This window comes from Crinia signifera, chromosome 2 (genome assembly GCF_055691185.1).
Source record: "Crinia signifera chromosome 2, ASM5569118v1, whole genome shotgun sequence".
Lineage (NCBI taxonomy): Eukaryota > Metazoa > Chordata > Amphibia > Anura > Myobatrachidae > Crinia > Crinia signifera.
In genome coordinates this window covers 269,066,357-269,087,447 of record NC_139218.1, presented here as the reverse complement: position 1 = coordinate 269,087,447, position 21,091 = coordinate 269,066,357, and the positions used below count along the sequence as shown (strand labels likewise).

Here is a 21,091-nt window from a genome sequence, read left to right as displayed (position 1 = left end):
TCGCCCACGGCATTGAATATATGCATAAGCCATTATGGGCGTATTTGAGTCCAAATAAAAATATTTAACTATTATTAACTAGCTAATCTATTAACTTTGTTCGGTTGTTTCAACCGAGCAAAGGTTTTCTGTGCAGAACATTTTACCCATTTGGAGTCGATACCCCATAGTATCTTTGCTTAGTGGTTGGCTGCACATAAATGTGGCAGATTCCAAACCACCTGGTAGGTCACATGTTCCCGGCAGGTGCACTGGTAGCCAAATGATATATTTTTAAAGATCTTGGCGGTGATGCATTGTGATTGGCTGGTGGGCATTTTGCCACATATCTCCAAAACAGAGAAACCAATTACAATGCTAATTTAATACTGCGGCCTAAGAGCTTGTATTTGGTACTAGTAAGCCTGCTTGACTCAAATGCTTAGAAGGCTAGACTGCTACCGTGTGATTGCCTCCGTGTTTGTGCATGTGTTAGAGAGAAAGAGATGTGGGTTCACTCACTGCCAACAGATAGCAGTGTGTCAGAGACACAATCAGATGCTAGACACACACACACATATATATAGCAAAGAGAGAGGGCCGTCACTCAGGACTGATGTGAGCTGCTGGAATAAGTACCTTGCCCCGGTGCCAACGAACAGAAGGCAGCAACGTATATATAGATAATAGATAGATATAGAGATAGATAGATAGATAGATATATAATAGCTAGATGATATGACGTGCCATACCAGGTTTTTAATAGTACAGGTGTAATAATTACCTTTGCTGTTAAGCCCCATACACACTAGAGGATATAGTAAAAAAATATCGCTCAGAAAGGGCCATCTTTTACTAAATATTGTTAAATGCATGTTAAGCTGGTTCTGGTGATGTCACTACATGATATTATTTACCAGTATCGTTCATTGTGTACAATCAATATAGGTGACCTGCTGCCAGTGTCAGGTAGTGTATATGGGGCTTTAGATAACAGCTTATAATGAAATTAGACTATTTTTATTCTGTTATTTCCTTGCATGCAATGTGATCATGCAACAAGACAGCAATATTTATACTGAATTCTTAAAAAAATGTCTCTAGTTTAATTCAACTAATTGCCCATTTTTAAGATAAACCATAATCTAAAAATTGGAATAACCAGGGGCTGAGTGACGTAGCTGAACTTTAGCTATATCGTTCAGTGTATATGCATTATATTGTTGCCCAATAATTCCACCGACATCGTTAACTATATCGCTCGTTGAGTGTACTGTATAGTTTGTATGCACCTTAAAAGTACACAGTCTATTTTAGCTATACAGTATATTGTTCTTTATTGTTTAAACTACTGGGAAAATGTCTCATTTGCAAATGTAAAAACAAAGTTGTGATCATCCAAGGAGAAAGTATGCAAAAGGAAAGATTATGATATAAATCAAAGGAATGAAAGGCTTGTAGGAGTAAAGCAGCCCATACACGCTGCGATCCCGGCGGGTTCGATGTGTGCTTTGAGGTGCACACTCCCGCGGCACCTCATCGCACAGTACAAAAAGTATGTGCTTGCACATACTTTTTGTACTTAGTTTTCATCACAATGCATCGCATTGCATGCACAGGCAATGCAATGCGATGTGATCCGTGCTAGTTAAGCACGGAACGCACGCCTGTATCGGGACGTGTATGGGCGGCATAAGGTGTCATGTAACTGTAGAGCAGTTATTAAATAACAGACCTAAAAACATTATTAGTCTGTGTATAAAAAAGATTTCGGTACTTGTTTCCTAGCAGGGTGCCCACTAAGCTATTTGCTTAGTGGGCTATTCGGCGTAGTGAAATCGCATCGCATGGCTTTTTGTGCCTTGCGATGTGTGCGATGCGATCTCAGTAGTTAATTTAGTTAATTTATTCACTGCACCCTGAGTGAAATCGCATCGCTGATGAGATGAGATACTGTATGATGAGATCTCAGCAGTTCATATGGTAAAACACCTAAAACCGCACCACTCTCCACGTCACCCCGAAGCGTGGCGAGCGCAGCGGAACGCATCCTCCGACCTTTTCATACCCCCACTATCCACGTCGGCGTGGAGTTGACTTTATATAGTGTGGCAAGCGCAGTGAGCCACCAAGCCCAAAGCGTGGCGAGCGTACGTGGATTACTTAACATGTATTTCACATCCCCGCGCGGGGCTCGCCATGCTTCAGGCTCGCTGCGCTCGCCACAGTAAAGAAGATCAACTCCACGCCGACGTGGATAGTGGGGGTAATAAAAGGTCGGAGGATGCGTTCCGCCACCCGTTGAGAGAGTGGTGCTGTATTAGGTGTTTTACCATATAAACTACTGAGATCTCCTCTCATTTCACATCTCATGCCACAAAAAAGGGCCATGCGATGCGATTTCACTCAGGGTGCAGTGAATAAATTAACTACTGAGCGTACGTAGGAAATCTGAGCGCCCTGATAGGAAACAAGTACCAAGATTTATTTTCTATCATATGATTAGTCCTGCGCTGTACTTTCTGCACATGTCAAACTTCATGATGACAAACATTAGCGCATGCTCTCACAAAACTGTAGTTCTCTTCTTATACATCAGCCGTCAGATTGATGTGTACAATAATATACTGTATGTTCACAAGCATACATAGTTTTTGTATTCTTTTTTTGCTGCTGTTTTTGAATATACACTCTTTTTCAATATATGATTAATATGTTTGCATTAACCAGTGCCTAGATGTTTTCTTTTTGGTCCTTTTCTCTCTCACTCAAAGCTTTGATAAATATATCCCATGGTGAGAAAGGTAATGTCACAAGATATCTAAACCTGTGCAACAATTAGTGTGTTCTCTGTCTTAGTGCATATATGGAAGACCTGGCAATCCAGTCTTTGTGAAAAATGCGCTGGCCTCTGTTTTGCACCATCAGCAGAATCCTGAGTTCTATGATGAGGTGGGTATGCCTGGAAGGGCACTAATAGCATTTCTAATGTGGATGAAAATCTACAAGAAGTATTTTAAAGGTTACTTTGCTTATTCCATGCTCTATTTATGATAAACTATTTTAAAATACACCATTTTTGTTATTGCAAAATGAACGTTCATAAGCAAAATATACTTTTATTTCATTTTAAATATCCATAATCTTAACTGGTGTGGCCACACACACACACTGCGTTGTGATGGACTTAATGACAAATCAGTCATTCCATTAAAAATTCATTAGATATCACCACCTACGCCACTAGTAAAAACATCTGTATTTGGATGGGTTTTCTATAAAGCCAGTGTTGGAGATTTTATGGGTATATAATGTACATTTCAAAATGCTGTCAAAGCACAATTTCATTTCACAATAGTTCTTAGTTTTATTTGTGAATGTTCAGTCCAGTGCTACCATTTACGTACAACAACAATCCTTCATCTGCTTCGTAGTGTAGTTTATGTACTCTTTTGACATTTTTATTGTGGTAAGCTATTTGACAGTAAATTATTGCACAGTTTGCTCTGTGTGCCAGTGTCCCCTTACCACCATCTGTAGGCTGTTCTGTAAAAATAACAATAATACAGTGAAATGCTATAGTAGGTTCTCCCTGGAATACAGGCAGATATATCCTACCGATGCTTCTGTTCCAAAAGAACTAAGAATAGGAATTCTGGCATCATGTTCAGGCTGTAAATAGTTCATTTTGATAAACCTGGCTGTTTGATACAGAATAAAAGCGTCACTTAAAACGTATTTTTGTTTTTGTTACTTACAGATTAAAATAGAGCTTCCCACACAGCTTCACGAAAAACACCATTTGTTGTTCACATTCTACCATGTCAGCTGTGATACTTCAAGCAAGGGAGGCACAAAGAAGAGGGATGTCATAGAAAGCCAAGGTTTGCAGAAATTGTTATATATCCATTTCTTTAAAGTTTATTATATTTGCTAAGTTGTTCCTTTTTCAAGACCTTGTTATGAAAATAAAACTCTAGTACACTCTTCACGTATGCACCCCATAGTTTTCAGTGCCACAGTTGAATGTATATGGTAACATGCAAGCCAAGCTATTGGCTGCTTATCATATCATACCACACTGCTGGACCAGTCTGATGAAGGTCTCTATTGCAGCTTCGTGCTGGATGAAGGTCTCTATTGCAGCTTCCGTTTGCTCAAAATAAAACCAGTACATCTTGCTCTTGATTTATGAGATTCTTAGATGGCATCTAGAGCTGGCTTCCAGCACTTGTGTTTGTCACTGGGGACTGGAACTTCAAACAATGCCTGAGTGCTGGTGCATGAGTGGTATGGGATCAGTCTTTGGGGTCAAAGAACTGAAATCCCTGATTCATTACTCCTGATGATCATACAGAGTTTGAGCAGCCTACATCAAACCTGTGCAATATGTTACGGCACCAAGTCACCCAAGTCCCCTTCCGATTTCAAGTCGGCGCCAAACTTTTTGTGGCATATCAATCGGATTGATCATGAGGAGATGCCATGGTTACTCTGGGATTCTCCTCAACTATAGCCTGCAGGGCAGCAACATTAACCTTGGTGATGGTGTACACAAGTCAGCAACAGTGCTCCTAGTTTTCCAGGGACTTCACGCAGTGTTTCAAGATGATGCTTCCTCCCCAAAAGCAGCTCACGGGCTGTCACAGAAAACTATTGTAGTGTATCACTTTACACTTTATCACTCTCTAGGGAGCACCTCCACCTAAAAATACATATAGAGTGGTATCTTTGATTTTTTTCACATTGTGGAATCCATTATATTAAGAAATCTAATCTAAGCAAAACAGTATACCCTTTCCCCCCACACAAACTCTTGTAGTGTTAAAAGATCATGGCTTTCCAGTGAACTCTGTTGAGCTCCATAATGAATTTTTGAAGGAAGTGTGCATGTTTTTGACTTCAGCATGCAGTACTGCTTATGTAGGGTTCTGAAATTTCACAAGAACTTTAGTCAGGGATTACAGTTCACAAGCAGATGGTGAATTTGTGTCTACTCTCGGTATTCACTGTGCATCCCTCGTACAGATGATACATTCACAATTTGGTATAAACCAAATGAGTTCTTGAATTCATCTGATGTCTCCGACTCTAGCTGGCGTTGGTGATTTAATGTTGTGGGGAATTTCTTTGTTGGCCATTATCAAGCCCTGTAATTCTAATTAATATTTGTTTTCAGTATCACAGTCTACTCATGGTTATCCCTTCATGGCCATCTTTCTGTGGCAACTTTCAGGAGTATAATTCATCACGTCACAAAGCACACATCTTAAGCGATCTCTATGAACATGGCAAAGCATTAATTGTATATAATTGTGTTGTATAGTCAACAAAACACCAAATACCTTTGATATGAATGTGGTGGAATGGCTGATTGACAGCTTGCTGTTGACAAATCTGCTGCTTCTGTGTGAAACTATCATGTCAAAATGAATGATGATCAATCTCTTAGAAATGTTTCCAACAGCATGCTGAATACCGTACATGAAAAATTCAGTTTATGCTGTGGGCAAAAGCTGTTCCTACCCAGTTCCCAGTTCTAGAAAGCAGTACTTAATAAAGTGCTTTGCACTTATAATGTATTTTTTCCCTGCAAGATAATGCAACCACTTAACAAGCTCTAAGCAGGCAAGCAACTGTAATTAGTAGTGGTGGGCTTTTCCGACTTTTCCTCAGGGTAATTTAATTTCTATACAATTATTTTTATATGTTTTTGGAGGTCCATTTTAAATAAAGAATATAGGTCATATCTCCAAGGACCAGGTTAGTTTGGAGAAAATGATGAATCACTTCAGTAAAAAAAAAAAAAAAAAATCTTTGTCATAACACCATGAGGCGGAATGCATGTATTTTCTAATTCTGTGAAACTGGGGCAACTCAAAAACAGCCAGTGTTACAGAACATTAAATTCCTGTGAGAAATAAATATAATTTGACTACAAGTATTGGATCATTAACCTGAATAAGCACTGCAAATTACTGCAGAGATTGTGTTCCTTCTGTATAGTGTGGGTAGAATTCTTTCCTGGGACATAGAGAAGCAGGGATGTTGGGAATAGTATTTGTGAGTAAGGCATGTGAATGTGTTTTTCAGTTGGCTATGCTTGGCTGCCCTTACTGAAGGATGGTCGAGTTGTCACCAATGAGCAGAACATTCCAGTGTCTGGCAACCTTCCTGCAGGCTACCTTGGATACCAGGAGCTTGGAATGGGCAAGGTATAAGCATCTCTAATGATACCAATTCCTGTGTCTTATTTTCATATAGTGAAGCAATAGAAGTTGTGTTATACCAAACATTACACCTTTAGTGCACCATGTCTATTGTGTCTATATTTCCATCCATCCATGCTGCTCTGTTACTCACAGTGCTTGTTTCCCCTTTATAGCACCTGCATGGAAAAGTCTCACCCCTCATATTGCTATAGATTATTAGAAATTTATTGCTAGTTCTATTTTATTTTCCTCCCAGCATTCTGGACCAGAAATAAAGTGGGTGGATGGAGGCAAGCCGCTGCTAAAGATCACTACGCATCTGGTGTCCACCGTTTATGCACAGGTAAATCATTTAGATCTGCTTCTTCATACACGACAATGTACGTTTCTGTGGTCATTCTTCTATGGATACTGCTGTATATTGCACGGATTCCTTGGTTATTTCACCTTGTCTAAACAAGCAACTTTATTTTTTTTTTTATTTTTTTTTATGCCTTAATATACGCAGGTTTGCAGAAGGTGCCTGTGTAGGGTGCTTTAAGACCGTTTATTGAGTATTTACTGTAGCAATGGTTTTTCTGTTGAAACTAAATGGAGAATAAATCTGATGTGTAACGAAATGACTGACAACAGTACATATCTATTTGTTTCCCTATAGGATCAACACTTGCACAACTTCTTTCAGTATTGCCAGAAAACGGAATCTGGCGCTCAGGCCTTAGGCAGTGACCTTGTCAAGTATTTAAAGGTAAATATAACTAAGACACCCTGAAATTTATAGGTTTTGTAGAATATATCCTATAGAAATATTAGGGGCTAAGAGTGTGTACACACGGTTCGATGTTCTGTGCGATCCGATGTACGATTCAATGTTTTGTCCGATTTTTACTTTTCCCCCTTTTTTTTTTTTCTCTATGCCTTAAGATATGCTTAAGATTTTGACTTTTTACCATACAATTTGCTATGCGATTTCCTATTTGATTTACTATGCGATTTCCTATGTGCCTTAAGATTTGCTTAAGATTTTGACTAAGCGATTTTGACTTAACAACAGGATGACTGACAGGGCCCTGGAAATCGTATAGCACATCGCATCTTAAGCATATCGCAAGGCACATACGATGCATGCGATATGCTTGCGATTTGTGCTAGATAGAGTGTGCTGCCCACTCTATCTCCCCTCCGATCTCTCCTTAAACGGGAGCGCGCATCGGGCTAGGAAGCCCTTACAATGCATACAATCAGTATGCGATATGGCTTCCGATGTTGACGATATCGTCAACATCGGAAGCCATATCGAACCGTGTGTACACACTATTAGACAGAGGGAAAAAAAACATATACTGTAAAATATTTTTTACTATTTACACTTTATCTAAATACAGGGTTTCTATAAATCAGTTTTCCTATTCCAAGCAGTCTATAGCAAAAGCAATGTATCGCCATGTTACCAAAGTTTCAGTATGAGGCCATGACAAAAAAAAAGTGCATTAATGGTGAAATTGTTTTACCAAAATGCAAATTCAGCACTAGAAGCTTTGCAGATGCTTAGGTCATTGAAAGATCTAAATCAAGGATGGGGAACCTACGGCCCTCCAGCTGTTGTTTAAGTACACATCCCAGCATGCCCTGCAACAGTTGTAGCATGGCCACATAGCAAAACTGTAACAAGGCATGCTGGGATATGTAGTTCCACAATAGCTGGAGGGCCGAAGGTTCCCCATCCCTGTTCTAAATTGTCCTTGAATCTCATTCCTGTTGCCTCATTAAGACTACATAGATTTTCCTATAGACTACTTGGATTAGGTGAACTTTAATTATAGTCACCAATATATCTATGTAAGATGAAGACACAATTTGCCAAATTATCATTATGTTTAAATTGAACCTATCAAATATAATTCTGGGGGCTGCCCAAATAGTGCTGGCCTATCGGGCTAATTGGATAGCCCCCAGTGAGTCAATAACACACGATCTGTTAACACCTAGTAGTCTATGTCAATGTCCTGTCTATCGACCTAATGACAGACTTCGTATAGTTTAGCATTTTTTTTTACACAATGTTATTTAATATTGGAGATAAAATCCTCAGAAACTGGTTCTGCTCCCATTGCAGAGGCCCATAGCAACTCCATACATATACAGACTGTAGTTACACATCTGACGTTCTAACGGCAACATTAGTTTCATTTAACATAAGCTTCATTCATTAGTTGATGTCTGATTTGTGATATAGAACATTCTTTGGCAGACCTATGACAATAATGAATGAATAACCTCTGAATGGATGAATATACAGGATCATATATGTATTATGCACTACTAGTACATTTTTATATAACTGTATCTGATATGTTGTCACTGAAACCTGGATTTCCATGTTTCCTCACAGAGTCTCCATGCGATGGAAGGACATGTGATGATTGCCTTTCTGCCCACCATACTCAACCAAATGTTCAGAGTCCTCACGAGGGCTACACAGGAGGAAGTGGCAGTCAATGTGACCCGGTACATATGAGATTTGTGTATATTTTGTGGACAATTTTTTTTTTTTTTAAATATCTCTTTTCATGCAATCCTAAATATGACTTCAATACTATTTATTAAATGTACTGTATGTGTATTTAAAATACACTTTTTTTAGTTGTTCAAACAGTAAACTTTTTGTTGTTGTTTTTGTTAGATGTACTTACTGATAACCAGAAAAAAGTAGCCTTATTCCCGGTGGTTATTATATATTTATATCACTAGCTCTAACCCTGCTTATATTTTCTAGGGTCATTATCCATGTTGTTTCTCAGTGCCATGAAGAGGGTTTGGAAAGCTTCCTGAGATCATATGTTAAGGTACATTATATATTGTTAACAGGGGTAGAACTAGATATTTTAGGCCCCACAGGTAGTTTGTAACTATTTTTCACAATAGTGAAAAATGTATAGAACGCATGTATTTTTTACATGAAAGATGGCCCCCTCACAGTTCTGGGCTCCATAGCAGCTACACCCCATGCAGCTATGGTAGCTATGCCCTTGATTGTTGGTCTTTGTTATAAACTATTGGTATTCTTCACATATACTCTATTCTACATGGCCTTTACTTATTTTAGCTCTTTTTAGTGATATCTAGCTTCTGGAAAGAGCCACTTAGGAAAGATATATTTACTAAAGTGTATCCACCACAGGTCAGAACATTAGAAGCTTTTAAATGCTGCTGATTTCCAAGGGCTCAAATTCCATCAAATCCATTAGGCTAACCAATTTTAAATGTTGAAAGATGTGAGTGCACATGGAAGGGCTAGCCACACAATGCTATTTCTAGTTTGTGGCTTGTCATTGGTCCTCCCATTCACACATCCCAGTTATCAGTCAGGACTGTAAACCCTAGTAATAACTGCAAACTGAGGTAAATGCACATTTTAAATGGAAAAAATCCCATAGTATGTATAGTAGCTATATTTTAGCACCCTTACCTAATTTGACACCTGGTGTGGGAGTCTCCCGTCTGTGCACCATTAAAGGGGGCAAGGCATTGCTGCCCGAACCACCTTTTTTGTCACTTTGGGGGTCCTGGAGATGCGAGCTGCCCCCAAAGACTTTTTGATGTGCAGTGTCTGCTCCTACACTGCAACAGGAGCCAGTTGCTGTATGAGAAGTTACAATTCAGCACCGACTGATCTCACTGAGGAGGAGTCAGCATCTTGGTCTCACTCTTCAACCTGTGATGACACGCACCCCCTTGTGACGCCATTACTCCTATAATTAAACACTACAGCGCAGAGATTGAGGGTTATTGAGTTACTGAGAGGACAATAACATGAATCTATTTATTATCTATATAGTCTGTTCTTCCTTAGGGCAAAATCATCTTGGCAATCTAATTCCTCTACATGGAATACTGACTGATGTTATTATATTATAATATATTCCATTGTCCTAATGCAGAGGTTATGTTTTTACATGTGTATAGTGAATGAATCAGCCCTTATTACTTGTTTAAGTTATTTGAAAAGGCTTATAAGCTGTTCTACCAATTGCAGATTGTTTTTTCGATCAGACGTATGTTGTACACTGAGTGGTCTCTAGATTCATACTTGATACTATGTTTATCTGCACCCATGTGATATTCATTTTAGAGTGTTGGTATATTAGGGCAGGATATGGGCCCTGACACGTTGCTTTAAGAATAACTTTCTGATTACTTATTCTTTCTGTCAGTTCATTCCTAACATGGGACTGAGTTACTTCAGCTGTCTAATATAGATGGAGGTGACAGGTGCAACTTTGAACACTCTGTGTTCCTCTGCTGCAGAGCAGTAAAAGGGAATTGTGTCTTTTTTTTACCAAGTCCGAACTAAACAACTCAACCTATTGCAAATGTGCTGCTTTTCTATGCCTTGCTTATTTGTTAGATTACTCTATAGACACCAGAAGCTACATCCTATATAATGAAAGCATAATGATGCTTCTCACCTTTATGGTGCACCAGCGGCCACTAGATGGTACTCTCCATTAATGACTCCAGGGGTGGAGCTGCAGCACCGTGCAAAATTAAAATAGGGGAGCCCCACCAACTGCCAGTGAGTACTATTCAGTGATATATGGCAGTGGGTGTGGCTCCCCTATTTTAATTTTGGGCTGTGCTGCAGCCCCATCTCTAAAGTAGTCACTGGTTCACACAACCCCCTACACACCTCAGCATGACAGAACCCCGGGTCCCAGCAGCTACATCAATGAGCTTCCTAGCAATTGTGTCTGTGGAATGTATACAGTATTATACATTGTGTATGTGACAACTTGGAGGGATAGTTGAAGTTCCCATCTTTGCTTTTTTTGTGAAAACATTTTCCTCTAATGTTGCTGAATGGTGTTTCATTGTTCATACATTTTATTCTTTGTTAGTATGTGTACAAGGCAGAGCCATACGTGACATCAGAGTACAAGACTGTACATGAAGAGCTGGGCAAATCCATGACTGCTATCCTCAAACCTTCCGCTGACTTTCTAACTAGCAACAAGCTTCTCAAGGTACAGCTCAGCTGGACGTCTTTCCTTATTCATTAAAGATTCAAATAGTTTGTTGTCACAATTTGCTATATATGTGTATGTGTGTGCGCACATAATTATGCATATATTAATAATTGTGTTCTTTTCACAGTATTCTTGGTTTTTCTTTGAAGTCTTGATTAAGTCAATGGCCCAGCATCTGGTTGAGAATTCAAAAGTGAAGGTATGTATATAATCCATTCTTCCCAACAGGTGTTCTATTGTCTCTGCTGTAACGGTGATAGGAAGGTGTATTTGTGGACACACCATGCCTCTGACAAGTCTATTCAGTATTGTGTGTTTAACACACAGTTCTGAATGAGCTGCTGACTACAAACTTTAGTCAAATATATTTTTAAGTGTGCGGCAGAGGGTACATTTATTCAGATCTGGTTGCCCTGTCCAAAAAATTACCAACACTTGGGAAGAAGTTATTGCCTAACTCTCGAGCCTCTTTGATGTCATTATCCCCTCTGGTCCCAAATAAATATTGCTTCCCTTAACTCATGGGTCTTCAAAATGTGGCCCTCCAGATGTTGTGGAACTACATGTCCCAGCATGCCCTGACAGTTTGGGCATGCTCTTATAGGAAAAAATGTGGCAATGCATGTTGGAACTTGTAGTTTCACAACATCTGGAGGGCCACAGTTTGAAGACCCATGCCTTAAATATTCCCACTCTTACTCGCCACCAGAATAAACTATTCTGTCATAGAATATCTGCTATGACATGTCAAATTGCTGCTGACTGGAAAAAGTCCTTCCCTATCCCCCTTGCAAGCGATTATGTCCCATATTTGGTAAGTTTATAAAGCGGAATGTATGACTGCCGTAATTCCTTCAAAACGCTTACTTAAACCTGGTCCCCTTGGTTGACCTCTGAAAACCTATCAATCTTAACATTTCCCCTCTTTTTTACCGTTCCTATCTAACAATTGTTTTTATCCCCTTTCTTGTGCTATCCTGGTTGGAGGTCACCCCCCATCTTTCTTTCTTTCACTCTTTTCTGTCCATTTACTTTCTTACTATTCTCTCCACTTTTCTGTTACTCTCTCTTTGTCTGTTTTTCTAATTTCATTTCTGGAATTCCGTTTTTTTATCTCTCGATTCAAAATTTTGGATCACTTTATTGTAAGCTAATTTTTTGCTTCTTTATAATTTCCAAGGAATCTTGTTATAAGGCCCCTGTGTTACATCTAAAACTGCTCAATTAAACTTTTATAAATCAGCACCTCATCATGTATGTGTTTAATATAGGATAGGTTTAAATTCTATTTCCTTGATCCTTAGGCTGTATATTGAAATAAAACTGGGTAAGCTATGATAATATATCACAGCATACTGTTAATGCTGGTTAGTGGTTGGGGCTTTTTTTTCTCATTGGCGAGGACTAATCATAACACCACACAATGGTTCCTCTGGGATCTGGTTGTAAGTATATATAAAAACTAGGAAGCCACAATTAAGGTGAAAATTAGATGGTTTGTCACCACATAATAATACCCTGCCAGCAGATTTCCGTTTCCAAATAGTCATCCTGTTGTTCAGGTTTTTTCACTCTTTAAACCTTTCTAGAGGAAAAAAGAAAAGTTCCAGAATACATAGGATTAGATGCCAGGTGTTAATAGATTTTTTTTGCTGATAGTTTACATCACAACTTTAATGCTGCTTTCAGGCCGCATAACTGGCTCTGACCAGATGTTTTAAAACGGTTCTAAAAACGGGTCTGCCAGCTAAAACCCCTTTCACACCGCATGTCTTTAAACTGTATTTCAGTGCAGTTTATGTCCTTAAACGGTATATTAAAACGCACTTTTTGTTCTTTCACAACACTAAACCCGTTTTAACCCATAGAAAACAGTGGATGAAAAAAAACGGGTCTAAAACGGGTAGTACCCTGATTTATTACCGTTTAGAAATACCAGTTCAATAGAACCGGTAAATTCACTCTGCACCTTTCAGACTGCACAAATGACCGTTTTAAAACGGTAAAAAAACGGCAAAATAACGGGTAAAAAGTGCGGTCTGAAAGGGTCATAAATTACACAATCAAAACCAAAAGTAAAGGTTTTAGAACTTGAAATTTACTTTAGTTTTCATCAGATTTAGTTTTTTTTGCTTCCATAAAACTACTCCTATTGTAACTAGTTATTTTGCAGTGACCTTAATATAAGAATGTGTTTGAACTTGTAGCTAGTGTAAATCGGAAATAGAAGCTCGTTAACAAGGATGGACAAACCGTAAATGATTAGTAGCGCTGCTTTGTTTTTTTAAAAGATTGCTACTCTCCTCCCAAGTAATCAGGCAGAATGTTCATGTATATACTGTAGAATTCGAAGAGATTTCAAGATTTAGAACCCCACGATGTATCAAAGGATAATTATTTAAAATCTGTCCATGTTTATTGCGCAGTTGCCTATGTTTTTGAATCAAAATGATGACTGACACTACCAGAGTTACTGACACAATTTAATTTTTGTATCTCTAGCTACTTAGAAACCAAAGATTCCCTGCTTCTTTCCACCATGCTGTGGAAACCTTGGTTAACATGCTTATGCCGCACATCACACAGAAATACAAGGACAATCCAGAAGCTTCCAGAAATGCCAATCACAGCCTTGCCTTCTTCATAAAGGTAACAAGACTTATCAAAATGTGCCCTGGTTTATTTTAAAGACTCTCTCACATATTAAAATGTATTATTATACAAAATATTTTTAGTAATCTATCAAAATATGTAACAAAATGGAATTTCTCAATGATGATTTGCTGTACTTCATCTTATTCCAGTTGCTATTGCATAATAACCAATGATCTATAGCTACCTTGTAGTGTACAAAGTATATGTTCACATAAAAATCATTCATCATTCATTATTGTTGGATATGTTTTACAGAGGTGCTTCACATTCATGGATCGGGGTTTTGTTTTTAAGCAAATTAACAACTACATGAGTTTCTTTGCACCAGGAGATCCAAAGGTAAAAGTGCATTCTTTGCCTAGGAGCTACAGTATAAGCATATTGTCTGTGGATATTTCACAACAGCTGTGCTTATGATTTGTTATGTTTTTTTCCAGACATTGTTTGAGTTCAAGTTTGAGTTTCTAAGAGTTGTCTGCAATCATGAGCACTACATCCCATTGAACTTGCCAATGCCCTTTGGAAAGGGCAGGATCCAAAGATATCAAGGTATTTGTTACTGCTGAACATCTTGCGTGACTGCAGGCAATGCTTTGCAGCTATGAACTGCATTCCTGGCCACTAAAAATTGACACCCTTGCAAATTGGGGGTATTTAAACCAGGACAATATTTCCGGCAGATCAAGGTAACAATCGACCCATCCAATGTTTTTCCTGGCTGTCAGAGACATTACCAAAGTCAAAAAATACGTGGATCGGTGAATCCACGTCTTTTTTTGGTCAAAACGGATTCCAATGCAACAATGAAACGGTAGTTTCTGACCATGCAGATTCGACTTTGCAGCAAGTCCGACAACGTCCATGATTCAATAAGTCCTGGACGACATTTCCAATTGCTACTGATGCAGCAGGACTGTTTGCCATGGTTATCACAAGATATAAAGGAAAATATGTGTGCAGTAATACACGTACTGTAAGACTAAATTAATTGCAGAGAGCATGTTTTTAACATTTAGCTGTGTCTTTGGTCGTGTTGGCAGTAGTGAATGAATTCTTACTGGTTAAGGGAACATATCTCTGGAGAGCTGTATGTAAGAAGCCTGCCAAAATAATACTATTTAATAGTGTATGTTGCGCAGTATTGGACATGATGTGTCTCTACAGCCATTAAATTCAAAATGTCAGCCCACGTGTAACAGGTGTCCAAAGGGCCATTACCATCTGAATTCCACACGTCTCTGTAGTAACAGCCAAAGCTTATTTAGCGAAATAATCATTCAATAGAGTTGTAGGGTCCTCAGCAGTTTTATTCATGTATTTGCTTACCAATACCCTCAGTGCTTGTACCAGGAGGCTTCACATAATGACAAACTACAACAGAGTAGTACCTTTGCCAAGGTTTTAGTGCGTTCATTTAAATGTGCATCAGGGATTTTACAATTAAGTGGTATAATTGAATGTGACTAAATCTTATTTGTATATACATATGGGATTTTCTATTTAGAGTAGCATACTCAGATCTTTCTAAGTAAAGCTTTCATTTTGCCATTATTTCCTTGATTTTCCTTTTTGTTTTGTTTTTTGTTTGTTTGTTTGTTTTCTTCCTATCAATTAGCCTTTCTATCACCAACAGTGGACTCATTAGATTGTACTTTAGGTAGGTGCAGGGTGTGCTGTGTGTGTGTGTGTGTGTGTGTGTGTCTTCCAGTTGTTTCTCAATAAGGTGTAACTGTATGCTATAACATTGCTTTTATTATTGTACTGCAATAATAACTTTAAGATATTAATGGAAATAAGCATAAAGTTAAAATGTTAGTTAGAAACTAACTGGTTCCCAGCAGGAGCAGATGAGCTTTATATTATGTTACTTGTGTGTGATTTTGATCATGTTCGCTGTATTACTAATGAGTGTGTAGGTCTGTTCGTATACGTAATCTGCTTTTTAGCTACAGTTGGTAGCACTGTAATATTGGGGCAGATGTATTAAGCCTTAACAAGAGATAAATGCAAGGGTGATAAGGAGAGATAAACGCCCAGCCAATCACCTGCTAACTGCCATGTTACAGCCTGTGTTTCAAAAAAGTCAGTAAGGAGCTGATTGGCTGGACGTTTATCTCTTTATCACCCTTGCATTTATCTCTTGTTAAGGCTTAATACATCTGCCCCAATGTTTTATATATTAGCCTCTTATCTCTGTTTGTTATTTCAGACCTACAGCTTGACTACACTCTGACAGATGAGTTCTGCAAGAACCATTTCTTGGTAGGCCTCCTCCTCAGGGAGGTGGGGAATGCACTGCAGGAGTTTAGAGATACAAGGCAGATCGCCATCAGTGTGCTGAAGAGCTTGATGATCAAGCATTCCTTCGATGACCGATATTCTTCTAGGGTACGTCAAATCTGACATTGATATCCTACCTCCTACCTAATCAAAACTGCAGAATAGTTGTGTTGCTATAAACTTTTACACAAACATTACAAACATTGAAGCGTAAAATCTGATAAATACGGGTATTGGAAGACACTGTCGCTGGCACCTGGGTTGTTGTTTAGCCCCTGGTGAACCAATTACCCATGGTCATTGACCGCAGGTAATTGGATACCTTCTTAACTGTCTAAAAAAGGAAAATGTATCTCTAGTTTTTTTTTCGCTTAAGAATAATATAGTGAATTATGTACACTGTAAGCGTGTCTAGTAAATTTTAATCCTACCTTCATCATCACTGATGGCTTATTTGCATTTTTCGAACTGATTCTTCATTCTGCTTAATACAAGGCAGATTTATCACCTCCCTATAACTTAGCTGTGTGTTAATTTACTGCATTGGTTCAGCTTACTCCGATGAAGACCACAAGCAACAAGAATGTGGAATAATACAAGAGGGATTCATTTATAATAGTCTTTTTTTAAGACGTAACAATGTATCTAAAGTAACAGCATAAAAAAAACTACCAGTGTTTAAAATAAAAACATTTGGCTGAAAACAGCTGTAGTTAGTCACTATATATATATATATATATATATATATATATATATATATATATATATACCACCTACCGTAGTCCCTCTGTGTGTCTTAGTCACATCGCAATGCTGGAAGAAATGTACAAAATATGCCCATGACTAGGCGCGACTAGAAGGACTGTTTAGAATGACTGCAGCAAAAATGGTAGAGGACACATCTGTATGCAGTGGCGTAACTATAAATTTTGCTCCCTCTTGCCAAAAAGTTTGTGGCGGTTTGTTATGACACTGTCTGTATGTATATATGGGAGCACACTTCTTAAATATGTATTGATTGATGAACAAGATCATTGTGGAAAAGGCAGAACCTATTTTAAGTCAACTTGACTAAATGATATGCATTGATGTTTATGTGTATACATCAATGTATGTTTAAAGTTAGGCTATTGGTAATTACTTACAAATGGTGTGAATGCCCACACCAGCTGGCAAAATTCTATACTTGTAAACATTATGGCATGTCTGTGTTTAAACGCTTACATTTTGTAATCTACATATATTATAAATGAGGACAATTCTACAATCAACCATTTAACCATGTCGGTATATCAAGCAGTCTAAATATTGATTGTCTATCTTTTGATCATGTCTAAGATATGACCCTGTCAATATTTTGACCGTTGACACATGTTCTGACCATTTGTTCTTTTTCATTGTCGAGCATGCCACTGTATAGGTGTCTGTTTTGACCCCAGCCACTAGAATCTAAAAGCCCATATTGGCGAATGTTCTAAAATCTGATTGATTATACCTTTATGCCATGACAATCAGTTTATCTAGTATATCTAGGTGTGTGTTTGGAAAATCTGATTTTATACTAACCCAGCTATGTACAGACATCTGGTAATACGTGATTCAGCAGAATAATTTGTATTGTTGGTCGGCTTCCCATTTCCTTTAAAAATTATTTGTGCGTTCCAGTCTAGCATGAATATCTGGATGAAGTGTTGTGTCATGTTTCCTGGCTTGTATACATTTTTATGGGGAATCTGTCAGAAAGCACAGTAGGCAGATGGCTGAGCACTTCTCCACATTGCAGAATTCCAACAATTAAGGAGGCACATATTAAGGCCACAAGTATTAACAAAGAAAATAAGGGTTTATTGTTTGTGTACTCTTTGAAGGGTAGAATAAGTTTTAAAAAATTGTCACTAGTGTTTAATAGCTTTTCTCACCGTAAATAAATTTACTTTGATATTGTTTAAGAAAATTATAATGCCCATTTATGTGTGTATCTGTTTATGGTATTGTGGGAGAACACACAATGATTTTGGATTCATTTGCCTCCGTTTTATTTTGTTTAGATGACCAAAAAAACACAGTAACTTTACAGAGTTGAGTCCTGCTACTCAATAATAGAGAAGTAGACCCGATATCACCCACCAGTCACCAAGTGCTGTACAATCACCTCGTGCAGTCAGGCCTCCAGAACTAGGCATGATGTCATCACTTGCGAGTCTCGACACACACAAGCAGGGATGAATGCACCGGCTAGAGCTTTGCCCGGCAACAACAATACATAAACACAAACTGCCATCACCATCTAAACATAAGATGAGCTGTGGTGGACCAAGGAGGTAAGTATGCAGGATACATGAATTAGGACCAAGCTCAAGGATATCCGTATACAGTCAAAACACTGTAAACAGCCAAAACTGGCAGGCTGCCAGGAGTGTGTTTGGCAGGTGTTTGTGTAGATCCAAATGGGCCATCCAAAAACCATACATCAAAATGTAATCTACCTATAATACTGAGTGGTTGTTCAAGGGTATATGAGCACCGATTCTGAAAGCAACCATACAATGGTGGCCAGCAATGCATGACTGGACAATTGCCTTATAACATTGCACACAAGTGGCTGAATCCATACAGATCTGGTGGAATATACATGCGATTTACCCACTGAAAAGTGACCTAGCAGTGCAGGTATTGAATCATGGCAATAGTTTGTGTATAGTGGGCTTTAGAGCGCTGATATCTTTCAGCTTGGTCCTGATTCATGTATGCCACATGCTTACTTCCTTGGTCCACTACGGCTCATGCAATGTTTAGGTGGTGATAGCATAGTGTTTATGTTGCAGGGAAATGCTCTAGCTGGTGCTTGCACCCCCAGTTTGCGCGTCGCAGGTGATTATAGCATGCCTCATTCTGAAAGTCCGACTGCACAAGGTGATTGTACAGCACCTGGTGACTAGATAGGTATGTTCTGTTTATTTGTTGTACTTATCCTGACAAAAGATTTTAACTATATACACAACTTTACACAAGTTCATAGACACAAAAAAGCAGTGTGAGAGCTATCGAAACGAGTAATGCCCCTCAGGTGCTGAAAGGGAAGGGGTAATAACCCCCAGCACAACAAATGGCATTAGTAATAAGATTTTAAAAAGTAACATAATAGAAGGTCATTCATATTTTGCCAAAAGCATGTCTTCTCTGATATCGGAAGTCCCTTTATATTGTATGAGAACAGCACTTAGTCTGGGCCATATATTTGTCCACTGTACGGCTACATGATAATAATACCTACCAAGTTCCTGAACAGCAGCAGGAGGTATAATTTGCCATTTCTCCTTAAGTGCAGTGAACAACTGTGACACTGAAGAAGGTCAAGTCAGCCTAGAACTGGGGTAGCCAACCCTAGTCCTCGAGAGCTACCAACAGTGCATGTTTTGCAGGTCTCCTCACAGAATCACAAGTGAGCTAATTAGCTCCATCTGTGGATCTTTTAAAATGTGTCAGTGATTAATGAGTGCAGCTGTGCAGCAGCTAGGTTGTCTGGAAAATGTGAACTGTTGGTAGCTCTCGAGGGCTAGGGTTGGCTACCACTGGCCTAGAACCTCACTCCAATTCATCCTAGAGGTTCTTAGTGGGCTTAAGTTCTGGACTTTGAGCTGGCCATTCCATCTGGGTTACCATGTTTTCTGTGAAACCAGCTGAAACAGCCCCACAGCATAACACCACCACCTCTATGCTTTACTGAAGCTACTGTACACTCTGGCTTTAGATGTTCTCCTGGCAATCACCAAAGCTAAACATGTCCACCTGACCTGACAAGTTTTATACCTCCATGAACACGTGTCTGCTGCAGGAGCACACCATTTTGCTTGTGAGGGGGGAGTCCATCACTTTCGTATACATAGTGCCGTCGACCTTTCAATTATTTATACAACAGCTGTTGTTTTTTTCCTGAATGGAAGAAACGCAGTAAAGTTATTTAGTTATGCCCCTGAGTGCTGTGTACATGCATAGTCTTAGTATTTCCCTTTCTCCAAGTAAAAGGCATACTTTACTCTGTCCGGTAAATAAATAATTCTTGTTCCCTGGTGTTTGGATCCCGCACTGGTTTCTCTATCATGATGGTTTTTAATCACATCAATTTAAGGATGGAGTATGTATTTAGGTACTATCCAGATCTTGTACTGATTTATCGATGGGAGATCTCGATTTAATAATTTAAAGGCTGGAGGTGCTCCCCAGAGTCAGAGATAAATATATTCAAACCGGAGAAAAAGAAGACTCATGTGGGGGCACTCTTGGGACCAATACAGATTTATAGAACCTTAGTGTGATGGAAAAATATTGTGTATCAAGAAAAATGTTATTAATTTAAAACTTAACTTTTAATAATCACATATTAATACAGGTACACCACCGATTTTCCGGCAACCGTTTGTCCGGAACCTCTTTTAATCCGGACAATTTTGATTTGTCCGGATTAAAGGAGTTTAGGGACCTCTTTTAATCCGGACAAAGCAAAATTGTAAATTGTTCGGATTAAAAGAGGTTGATGAACTCTTTAAATCCGGAACACTTTCTGCGCATGGGCGTAACACGCAAATGGCGCAAGTGTCAGTGAGTACAGCTTCTGTGGACACTGCAGGTGACACAGGAAGCATCATGGTGTCTGAGGTCAAATCAAGTGCCGCATATTGGCGGAACACACAGCATGGGCCAGTGCCACTGGGTACAGCTTCCAAGGACAGCAGGTGACACAGCAGGCAGCAGTTGGGCTGATATGGCATCCAAGGTTCCAGCAAGTACCGCACATGGGCGGAAGACACAGCATAAACAAGTGCCACTGGGAACAGCTTCCAAGGACACTGCAGGCAGCAGTGGAGCTGATATACTGCACTTACTGATAATGTTTGTTAAAAATATACCTGATACTTGTTTTGATTATACAGCACGTAG

General features: G+C 38.9%; 1 protein-coding gene across 12 annotated transcripts in view; it reads left to right on the top strand.

The window, feature by feature from the left end:
• DOCK9 (dedicator of cytokinesis 9) overlaps positions 1-21,091 on the top strand; it is a 235,561-nt gene that overhangs the window by 148,177 nt on the left and 66,293 nt on the right. For all 12 annotated transcript variants that reach the window (XR_014469714.1, XM_083168608.1, XM_083168606.1 and 9 more), the window contains exons 19-31: positions 2,839-2,931; positions 3,740-3,863; positions 6,073-6,194; positions 6,448-6,534; positions 6,850-6,939; positions 8,584-8,699; positions 8,968-9,037; positions 11,090-11,215; positions 11,346-11,417; positions 13,721-13,867; positions 14,129-14,212; positions 14,311-14,422; positions 16,083-16,261. Coding sequence is in view for 11 of the 12 variants with exons in the window: in XM_083168608.1 (XP_083024734.1) it covers positions 2,839-2,931; positions 3,740-3,863; positions 6,073-6,194; positions 6,448-6,534; positions 6,850-6,939; positions 8,584-8,699; positions 8,968-9,037; positions 11,090-11,215; positions 11,346-11,417; positions 13,721-13,867; positions 14,129-14,212; positions 14,311-14,422; positions 16,083-16,261 (1,422 nt within the window). In the remaining variant the exon portion in view is untranslated. The remainder of the gene's footprint in view (positions 1-2,838; positions 2,932-3,739; positions 3,864-6,072; positions 6,195-6,447; positions 6,535-6,849; positions 6,940-8,583; positions 8,700-8,967; positions 9,038-11,089; positions 11,216-11,345; positions 11,418-13,720; positions 13,868-14,128; positions 14,213-14,310; positions 14,423-16,082; positions 16,262-21,091) is intronic.